Source organism: Nanorana parkeri, unplaced genomic scaffold, assembly GCF_000935625.1.
Source record: "Nanorana parkeri isolate BGI_ZX_2015 unplaced genomic scaffold, ASM93562v1 scaffold180, whole genome shotgun sequence".
Taxonomy (NCBI): domain Eukaryota; kingdom Metazoa; phylum Chordata; class Amphibia; order Anura; family Dicroglossidae; genus Nanorana; species Nanorana parkeri.
The window spans coordinates 979,964-991,269 of NW_017306448.1; the positions used below are offsets into that span (position 1 = coordinate 979,964).

Sequence of the window (11,306 nt, forward strand, 5' to 3'; positions counted from 1 at the left end):
CCCACCCGAAAAAAACCCCCCCCCCCCCCCCCAACAGGTGTGTGATGTCACCCTGCGCCTTGCCTCCAGGATTTTCTTTTAATTCTTTTTTTTTTACTCTTGGGGGGCCTTCGGGGAAATATTAGGCGTCTAAACAGCCCCCTGATATTTCCCTTTTAACATAGAAATTGAAGACACAAAGTTCACAATCTCTTTTTCTGCAGCCTCTGTTCTAAATGAATGGAAAGCACAGAGGCTTCCCATTCATTTAGAAAATATTTTACTATCATCCAGTTTCTGAATGGGGAGGAGCCTCTGTAGTGAGTGCTTCTCCCCATTGAGAAACTCATGAATGAACAGGAAGTGATGTAAATCACATCCTGTTCATTCATAACTGGGGACACATAGTACTATGGGTCCCCAGTTATTCACAAACACTGGAGAGATCAGCTGATCGCTCCAGTGTTTGTCCTGCACAGACGATTAGTACATATTACTGATATGTACTCATACTCTGCCGCTCCGCCACACACGCGGGGGCTCAGCTTCTCTTCTGGTATCCCCTGCTCTCCCAGGCAGAGGCAGCGGGGGATCCGATGAGAAGTGAAAGAAGCAGAGGACGGAGCTGCTGTCACAGAACTAAGGCCAAGCGCTGAGGAGAGAGAGAGGCGCCGGCTGTCAGATCCTGGCCGAGCGTCTCTCTCTCTCCTCACCTCTCGAGATTAGTTCTGTGACAGCGGCTCCCTCCAAATCCCACGAGAAGACAGACTTGCACTGAACGCGAGTGTCTTCTTGCAAGATTTGGGGTACTCATTGTTTCCCAGGAATCTCACTGGAAAGATAGTGACGTCAAGCTTTGCAATGCGGATGATGGGGGTAAGGTAAGTATGAGGGCTCATTCACACCATAGCTTTGCACTAAATGGATGCATGTATGAAATACATGCAGTGCATTGCGGTACTATTCATTTTTAATGGCACCCCAATGCACCTACCTCAATAATGTGCTTTGGTCAGCTGGGAGGCGCATTGGCATGCCATTGCAAATCAATGGCACCACAAGACACCAATGCACCTTGTGTGTGGTACCATATGTTGTGCGATAGCATGTGCTAAACAAATTGATCCTACAGGCTTAGCCCAACACTGTGGTGTGAATGGACCCTATAATCTAATTTTTTTCCATACAGGTACATCTTCCAACTACTATCATGCAGTGATGTTTACAGGGAGATGAGGCCTGATCTAATAGGTGACCGTGGCCTTTCACTGTAAAGTCTGCAATAATGTAATATGGAGATTAAAAAGTACCTATCAGTAAAAACTCCACCCCAACAACTAGGGATGATTAGAAAGCAGACCTCAGATCAGAATTATGGTTCAGCAGGCCTACAGCTCTCTTGTGGTAACACTAGTTCTCCCAGCCAGTGGAGTACTGTACTGGTCCTGTGCTGGTTAAGCTGCCCATTGATCTGTTTTGTACAGGGAGCCCATAGAACAGGGGTGGACAAATGAATATGGAGCCAATGCTTTTGAAAACAACTAGACAAAACATCAAAAGTTAGGCACCAGCTGTTATTTTTAAAGAGTATTAGCTACCTGGCTCTTAGGATTTGTCCAGCCCAGTCATACAAAGGCTATGTATTTCATAATAGGTGCAGTACTGCAATGACCTGGCTCAGAGAACCTTGCAGTACTGTGATGGCTTGGCTCAGAGAACCTTGCAGTACTGCGATGACTTGGCTCAGAGAACCTTGCAGTACTGCGATGACCTGGCTCAGAGAACCTTGCAGTACTGCGATGACCTGGCTCAGAGAACCTTGCAGTACTGCGATGGTGTGGCTCAGAGAACCTTGCAGTACTGCGATGGTGTGGCTCAGAGAACCTTGCAGTACTGCGATGACCCGGCTCAGAGAACCTTGCAGTACTGCGATGGTGTGGCTCAGAGAACCTTGCAGTACTGCACTGGCTTTGCTCAGAGAACCTTGCAGTACTGCGATGGCTTGGCTCAGAGAACCTTGCAGTACTCCGATTACTTGGCTCAGAGAACCTTGTAGTACTGCAATGGCTTGGCTCAGAGAACCTTGCAGTACTGCGATGGCTTGGCTCAGAGAACCTTGCAGTACTCCGATGGCGTGGCTCAGAGAATCTTGCAGCACCGCAATGACCTGGCTCAGAGCTTCTTGCAGCACTGTGATGACCTGGCTCAGAGAACCTTGCAGTACTGCAATGACCTGGCTCAGAGCTTCTTGCAGCACTGTGATGACCTGGCTCAGAGAACCTTGCAGTACTGCAATGACCTGGCTCAGAGCTTCTTGCAGCACTGTGATGACCTGGCTCAGAGAACCTTGCAGTACTGCAATGACCTGGCTCAGAGGATCTTGCAGTGGCCCCAACATCACTACAGGGCATGAGGGGGCGGCAGATAGAATCATGGAACACAGGAGTGGACCAGGCATTTGACATATCTGGAAGGTTTTTCATCAAACTTTGCTATTCAAGAAAGTGAAGATCAGTGGTAGGACTGGTAAGTATTCATTTCTTTGTAGGCCCTTTTTTTTTGGTTGGTTGTAGTAACAAAGTTGCTTTAAAGCCCAACTCAAGCAAAAACCTTTTATTTTGCGTAATGTGCAGTCAATGAAAAAGAATAGTAAATCTGTTATTTAAACTGCTGATTGTAGATATTTTTAATCAAATGTATCTACAGTATGCAAAGTTAATAAAACTGCGGCGGTGCTGGCGGTGAAGTTATGTTTCCAAAACAGACGAGTACTGGAAAGTTTCCTGATGGCATATGAAAGGCGGATGGGGATGACAATTTATGTGATAAACGATGCCTGGATCTTGGTTGAAGTGAACAGCACCTCCCTGGTGTCTTAGGGAGTTTATCTTGTCCTGTCCATGATAAATTAGGACAGGGAGGAAGTAAACAGCACAGTATGATTGTTTCCAAAGTCTTAAAAAAGCAAAGTAGAGGAAGATAGTCCTTGAGATAAGGCCTATTGGGGCGAAGTGAGAGGTCATTCATCCTGACTTGTCAACCCAAAACAAGATTACCTGAACACACAAACAGTTCACATTCATTGAAGGTCTGGAAGAATGCATAGTACACTGAAATCACCCATTACATCATTTTAAGGGAATGAACATTACTTTTTGTTGTTAATTTTAGAAAGCACAAGCACTTCCCTTTGAAAGTCAAATGTAGATAACACCATGGCTCCCTTCACAATTAACTTTACTGTTTTTATCCTTTCAAGAATGGTCAAGCCACACATGGCCCGATTATGCCGCCAATTGTTTTCTCCTTTTATCTATAAATATATTCATACAATGAATCTAATTTTCCGACACATAAAGGCATCTCTATGATTAATATAAATAACAAAATGAATGCCATTGTTCACAACATTTCACTCCAGTTGTTAGATTTGAAGTAATGCAATCAATGTTCTGAGGTGCAATCAGGCCCGGCGCTACGGCAAGGCAAGGCAAGCGGCCGCCTGAGGGCGCTGCAGGGTGAGGGCGGAAAAAACAGGGCATTTTGACTTCAAAATGCCCCGATGCTTGCGCTATGTTTTTTTTTTTCACTTACCTTCGGTGCGGGAGAACAGCGCTGGGCCGGTGGGAGGAGCTCCAGGTGGGGTCCTAATTTAGCTGGCCAGCGACTGTCAGAGGATCCCGACACGCGCGGCACCTCTGGCAGTCGCCGGCCAGCTAAATTAGGACCCCACCTGGAGCTCCTCCCATCGGACCAGCGCTGACTCGCCGCTGCTCTCCCGCAACGAAGGTAAGTGAAGAAAAAAAAAAACATGCTGATAGGGAGCAGGCCCAGCGCTACAGGGGTTGGGCGGGGAGGGGGGGCGCAAAAATGCAATTTTGCCTGTCCATTGCAACAAGAGAATGTTATCTCACACAGTCTTTCATACTGAAGCTGGCCACACACCAGTAGAATATCATTCAAAAACAAATACATTTTCGAAACTTTCGTTTAATTTCCATAATTAATGGGGTTAAACTAATGATTGATTCTGACCACAGTGACAAAAAAAGCAGCAGAGTAAAACATTTTTCTTGAATGAGGAACATTCTAACAGTGAATGTGTTTTTTTGTGTGGGAAAACTCTGTTCATTCCCAAAATCAAATGTTAAAATCAAACAGAACCTCTAATGACGTTCCTCAAGTTTCTGATGCCATTACCGAATGTTCTAACCAAATTATTTGTTCATAAGATAAATTATCTACCGGTCTATGGGCAGCTTTACTGGAAAAGCCATTTAATCATTTTGTTTTAGAGTAGAGGTCTACTTGGATGAGTGACCAGGCAATCATCCTCCCAGGTTATTTTAATTCGCTGTTGTGACTGGCGCTCCGTTTGCTTCAGACAGCATGCAGAGCACAATGCACATTTGCTAGGCCCACTGCTACTCTTTATTAATGTGCAGTGTGTATTGTTTTGAAGGAACCTTGTTACTAAACCTTGCGCTGATCACCCCCTGAAATCTTCTGAGAAATGGACACTTCCGGGAGTTTTGATCTCCTGTTTCCCCCACAGTGCTTAGTGATTCTTCCAGGTGACTTCTATGTCACTTCAGGACTATGTACCAACATGGAGGTCGGCAGGAGGATCCTTTTGTGGGGACACAGGAAGTTGACATCCTGGAAGTGTCGGTTTCTCAGCAGACTTCGAGGGATGATCAGATCATCGTTCATCAGCGCAGAAGGTAAGTATTTAGTTTATTTTCTTGGGAGTCGTTTATGCTCAATTTTATTTTAGTGACGGGTTGTTTTACAGTGGCTGCTGTAAAAGTTTGAACAGCTACAAAGTGAACAAAACTACTGCACCAATTGTTTTCATCATATCTGGACATATTTTTTTTTTTTTTTTAACTTTTTGATTATTTGATAGCTTGTATATTCTTAGTATGCCTATCACATAAACACATATAAAATGAAGGGGTGAAAAAGATTTATTCCACACAGAATATAACGTGAGCGCACAGCTGGTAAAAAAGCAGCAATTTTAGTTGGGCCCCCTGACCTCATGGGCCTTGGGACAACTACACCCAAAGCACCTCCTGTCTTGTCTCTCCAAGGCTGAGCCAGTGCATGAGCTGCCCTAAGGTGCCCATACACTGTATGATTATCACACGAGAATCGCGGGTAATCCCGCTATCGTACGAAAATCGTACAGTGTATGGAAGGCGTCTTCCGTCAAACAAGCAGGCTTGAAAACCTGCCGAGAATCGTACGATTCCCGGCGGGTTAGTGGCCGGCTTGTTCGACAACTGCCCAACGGGCCGGTGTGCACACGCGCACACTGCCCGTTTGCAGTGATCGGAAGCCTGCCCCTCACTATGGTCATCGAAAGCCCGCCCCTCAGCGGGGCAGGCTTTCGACGATCGCAAGTACGATATGCCCGTCCAAGATGGGCAGATCGTACAAGCTTTCAATAAGCTTACGACCATCGCAAGACAGAAGTCTTGCGATGGTCGTAAGGTGTATGGGCACCTTTACATCACCCAATTTTCACCAGTTATGTGGCAGAATTGTAAACACATCTAGTGACAGCATGGAAGGCAGTGATGAGCCCGAACGAGCACTTGAAAGCAATGAAAGACAGCAGTACGTTTGCTCCATAGAGGAGAGAACAAGCTCTTCACTGCAGACACATTGAAGGAAGAAATTGTTCAGGTTGGGAGGAAGAGTCATGACAGGTCTCTGTTGTTGTCATTCTATGGATATGTATGTTGTGTAGGATTCTATACAATACATCAAAACTTTAAAAGGATCCTGCCAGGGTCGATGTGGAAACTAGTATTTGAAAGTGCTTTCCTCCTCATCATCTTGGCTTCAATGCCTTGTGAATCATTAAAGGAAAAGGAAAGTCGATACAAGAACCCACCTTTTAAACGTTGCCTCCATATTTGCCTTGCATTCCCTGCGTACATTTGCTCATAAACCACAGTGTAAATACCTATTTATTCTATGTGGTTGCATGACCGCAAAGCTCCAGCTAGTCTGTGTGGGGGCTTCTAACACTGCTGAATCCCAGGGGGAGAGAGTTTGCGCCCACCAGCCGCAGAGAAAAGGGATAGAGCCGGAATTTTGAGCACATGTGACCACATTAAAAAAACATTAACAAAAGATATTTACATTACAATTTATTAGAAAAACATGCAGGGATTATAAAGGCAAGTGGTGTGGTGCTCCTTAAGGGCAGGGACTGATGTGAATGTGCAACTATGTAAAGCACTGTGTAAATGGTCAGCGCTACATACATACATACCTGTAATATATAAATAAATAAACCTTTAAAAGGTGGATTATTGTATTGACTTTCCTTCTATTTTAACCAAGCTGCATGACTCGCTAAGCGCCAGAGACATGACACTGATATGTACATACTGGTTTTGGGTTAGCAACTCATTAAGAAGTAAAGTGATATTGATGGCGCCAGGAGTTTGCTCCTCTTTAAACAAGTCAGCAGTGACAGCCTCAGAATCTCTCCCCTGACAGGTTCTCTCTAAGGATTTCGCTTTTTCATTTGCTGTTTAACACAGCACTATACACCGATCAGCCATAACATTATGACTACTGTCAGCAGGTGATTGATTGTGTAGCCCCCTATCACCTTCTGTGATGTGGCTACTAGACATTTAGTGATAGCCAGGGCTGTACTCAGCCTGGCTGGAATTATAGTGTCAGTTATCTGGTTAATTCCAGGTGTCTGACATTGCCTGCACCCCCCTGGGCGGAGTGTGACTCTGTCATATTGTGGGACAGCCAATGAGAGATGCTATAGTGTATGTACAGTACAGCAGCCAATCACTGGCTTTCTCTCAACCAGTGGTGCATGCTGGGATAGGTTACATATACTGGAGGGATTTGCTATGTGCTCAGACTAACCGGGACCAGCCATGGAATAGGGCTGGGTACTGTTCAGCCTGCCCCCCAGGCTAGGCCTAAGGCCTGGGGGTGGGCATGTGCTAGTGTGAGGGAAATGTTTCCCTGAGGCCTCCAACATGGAGGAGCCCTGTGTTGCTGATAGAGGAAAAGACCCAGGACCAATGCTGGCTCTTGAAGTATCCTGGAACTAAGAGGACTTCAGGAGTAAGGCCGGTGTCTTTCCTGTTGAGGATCTGTGTTCATTCTGCACATCTGCTACATCAGTTGCCATCTGCTGCCTCCCTAGGGAATCTACATGACATGCCAACCAGGTCTGGCGAGTCTGGAGGTTTTGTCAGTTACCTCTGGAAGCTTAGAACCCCTATAACCTCTCTCGGCAGTGAAGATGTTCAATAAACCGTTATTTTGCATTATACTTCTGGAGTGGACATCTGTCTGCGGGCACTAGAAGGAGGGCGGTTAATGCTAATGGATGGGCAGCTGAAGATCATACCCTAGACAGAGTTGAACCGGGCATCCAGCGGCTCCTTCTGGGGTGAGCGCTACAATTGACATTGCTTTTGTCGTTTCAATGGCACCTGGAAATGGGTGGGATATATTAGGCAGCAAGTGAAAATTCTGTTGCTGAAGTTGATATATTGGAAGCTGCAGCTCTTGTGGGATGTTCCTGGTCTGCAGTGGTCAGGACCTACCAAAAGTGGTCCAAGAAAAGACGGTGACCCTGCAACAGGGTCATGGGCGGCTGAGGTTTATTGATGCAGGTGGGGAGCGAAGGCTGGCCCGTGTAGTCCAATCCAATAGAAGAGCTACTGTAGCTAAAATGGTTTGGTGCCAGATACCACAGCATACCTTCAGGTGTCTAGTGGAGTCCATGCCTTGATGGGTCAGGGCTGTTTTTGAAAGCAAAAGGTGGTTCTGCTCAATAGTAGGTGGATGGTCATAATGTTATGGCTGATGGGTGTAACTAAGTGCATATTGTCATCCAATTCAGGCTGAGGCAGGGCAGGATCTAGTGTCCTAAATAAAGAATTCTACAGAGAAGTATGTTCTGTATGTGACTATATGAGCACCTAACTGCAAGCCTTATTTATCCAAGATTCTTCAACCAGAACTGGCCTGCTTTCCATCAGTATTCCAGTGGGAGGCTCCTTTGTGTTTTCCCCAGCACAGTGTGGTAGAGTGACAGGATGAATGTGGGTTTACTATGGCATTACTGTGGCATCTATATCAGAGTATTGATGTAGTTCCACTTTAAAAATCTAACTATGGCAGTGTTTGCGAAGCGTGTGGATGCTCTGTTTAATAATAAATTAGAGACAGCAAGATCTTTTCTTCCTCCAGTCACTTCTTCAAGTCCACAGAGGTGTAAGCCAAACATAAAAGCCCAAGTCCAGGCTAAATATTTGCTCATATGGTCCCCCCAGCTGGTTAAAAAAAGCAGACAGGTGTCAATACTTACCTATATTCCGGTACTGTCCCCCGCAATACTTCTTTTCTGCCACAAGATGTCCTCAGCCAGCCCAGCTTCATTCAAACTAAAGCTAGCCATGCATGCAGGGCTGGATTACCATTCATCAAAATAAAGGAAGGGGGCACCACCGAGTTTTCCCCTTGTTATCATGCCCTCAAAGGATAAGTGCACCAATCCCACCTTCCCCCTTCACAAATGTGTACGTACCGAGATCAGACTGCCGCGCCCCCCTTTGTATATTTACATTTTGTGCTGCAAGTCCGCTCTCCTGGCTGTGCAGGCGCGTTTCAGCCCCATTGACTTCAATCTTTTATTGAACTCTCAGCACTTATTGAGCTTTAAATGTTTTGTAGCTTAAGCAATGGAGGGGCCAAGGGGAGCTTTCCATTCACAGTGTATTGATGCACAGAGTGGTGCTGACATGAGTTCTTTACATCACACATTATCATGCGTAGACTGAAAAAGTACCAATGTCCACCAGGTGAGAATATTAAACTAGAACTCCGGACAAAATGTTTACTAACCCTTGCAGTGAGGCTACCTCCGCTTTGCAAGGGTTAACTGCTTGTTTTTGTCTAGGGTTAAAAAAAAAAAGTTATACTCACTTGAACCGCTAAGCCAACTTATTGTTAGACTGGTCCCTCCAGCCTCTCTCCACCTCTTCTGCAGTGGTCTGAGTTCCCATAAATCATCATGTTCTATACACTGTGTATAGGCACGAGGACGCTGAGTAACCTTCCAATGCTGCGGCTTCAGTGACCATAGAAGCAGGGAGCCCGATCAGCATTTCAGGTGAGTGTAACGTTTTTGGTTTTTTTAGCACCTAGTCAAAAATTAGCACCTAACCTTTGCAGTGCAGGTGTAGACCCTCTGCAGGGGTTAATAAACGTTTTGCCCCGAGTTCTTCTTTAAAGCATATCTAAATCCAAAACCAAAAATGTATTATATTGCAGCTTGCCAATCCTTAGATGTGGTGGCTGCAATAGTTTTCCTTTTATTCTCATCTGGTGGTCCAGCCAGTAACACACTTGCAGTCTTAGGCTATCAACGCTCACTCCTGCAGTGTATCTATAGAGGGGCAATGTAGCCACCCTTGGACAGCTACTTTGTCAGCCATTGGACAGGGTAGTGTTAAATGGAGTAGTAGCTATAGATGGACATAAGATTATGCCATATTTCCTATCACATACTCAGGCTTTGCTTCCTGCACAATGGTTGTGGTTTATTGTGACTTCTCACAATGTAAGTTGACTGACTTATTGAAAACAATGTGTTCTCTATACTGCTGGTATCTTATCTCAACAGTTGTTAACAGAGAGTGAGAGAGAGAGAGAGAGACTGAGGTTGCGCTGAGCCAGTGAGATCTCCATCAAGTGGCTACAATACTATATATATAATAAAATCGTAAAAATAAGCAAAGTACGCTTGTAAAACAATTGTAAAGCTGCAGTAATAACTTTTATTGTGTTACAGATTACAACACTCTTGTAATGAAGTTGTTATTCACCCTGAGCTTAGGTATTTTTTTTTTTTATTCATTGTTAGGTACCAGAGGCAAAAAGAAGAGTCTATCACGAAGCACGGAGAGTTTCTGGGAGCACTCTGCGAATAGTTCCAAGGAGAAAGTTGCCAACCAGTGTCTCCTGCCAGCTGGGAGAGTCATTGACGTGGATGGAGTGAAACCCAGTTCAAGGAGGAATGACTCCGGGGATGATGTGGGCAATCTAAGCTTTGAGGGGTACATTTCCGAGCTAAAGACTTGCAAGGGCCGAATGCGGACTGGTGTGTACAGGACATCTGACTTGCCAGCAATGGTGACGGCAAAGACGGACAGGAAGAAAGAATCAGGCACAAAATATAAAGCCACCTTTGTGTAGGACAGAGGAAAGCTGGACACAATGGGACTTGTAGATTTGAAGCCGCTGGAAAGCCATGGGATGCCTAAGTTAAAGTATTTCTTAAGTCAAAGCTTTTCAGTAAAGAGTTAAACCACCTGTCAGGCCTTTTTGCCATCTGTGTCCCTTTGGGGAAAATTAGCTTTACTCCCTGTCCCAGAGACACAACAGGAAGTAAGAAGAGGTCTCTCCAAAATAAGGAAAATCCTTCTTAGACAGTGATCACCTGAACAAGAGTCCCTAGAATTGGAAGATTTCCCCCTTGTTCCTAATGCAGTGACAAATCTATTTTTGGATTCACTTTCACTGTCAGTGACAATGGTCACAGGACACAGAGTGTATATCTTCCCATTGAGGACAGAAACAAAAGTAGAAACCTGACATGGTTTCTAGCCCTTCTACACTCTATTCAAAAGCGTTAGATACTCTTTAGGGTGAAGCACTGCCACAAATGTTATCAGTGATGTTGTATGTCAGTTGGACTCCAGATACATTTCCGTTTGGCTCATTATTCCAGATTTTGTCTATTTTTCATTTTGGTAAATATTTTGCCAATGTTTTTTACTTTCAGGTGCTGGTGTCATGGAAATATTGTAGCACTTCCTGGGCAACCAATCAGATTCTCATATAGGAAAAATCCTATTGGCCTGAAGGTTAGATGAGACCATTGTAGGTGTAGAATGGGGAGATTATAACATTATGTCCCCAAAAATGTCACATCCAAAGACCATCAGGAACTTTCCCCCATGTGCTGTGTGTAAGAGGTCACAGAAATAATGTTCCAAGGCACCTTAATCCTACCCAAGGGGAGAACGGGACCTCTTAGGCCCCATCCATGTCTCTCATGATTGCTCGTTCTTGGGGCAAAGAGGTAAGTGCAGCACCAAGAGAAACCAATCAAGATCGGAAATTCTGATTGATTGCTATGAGTTACCCCACTTTCTACTTTGCTCCTTGAATAAAGCAGCTTGTGTCTGTGCATGTTTCTCCACATAGGCCATATGCTATGTCCTTTCTGTGTGCCTAGTGACACATTTTAAAATATTTCTAGT

At 44.9% G+C, this 11,306-nt stretch overlaps 1 protein-coding gene across 2 annotated transcripts in view; it reads left to right on the forward strand.

Moving 5' to 3' along the window:
• Positions 1 to 10,292, forward strand: part of RGS12 (regulator of G-protein signaling 12) — a 146,524-nt gene extending 136,232 nt beyond the window's left edge. For both annotated transcript variants that reach the window (XM_018554983.1, XM_018554984.1), the window contains one exon: positions 9,905 to 10,292. In XM_018554983.1, coding sequence (XP_018410485.1) covers positions 9,905 to 10,236 — 332 coding nt within the window. In that variant the 3' untranslated portion in view covers positions 10,237 to 10,292. The remainder of the gene's footprint in view (positions 1 to 9,904) is intronic.
• The last annotated feature ends 1,014 nt before the right edge of the window (positions 10,293 to 11,306 follow it).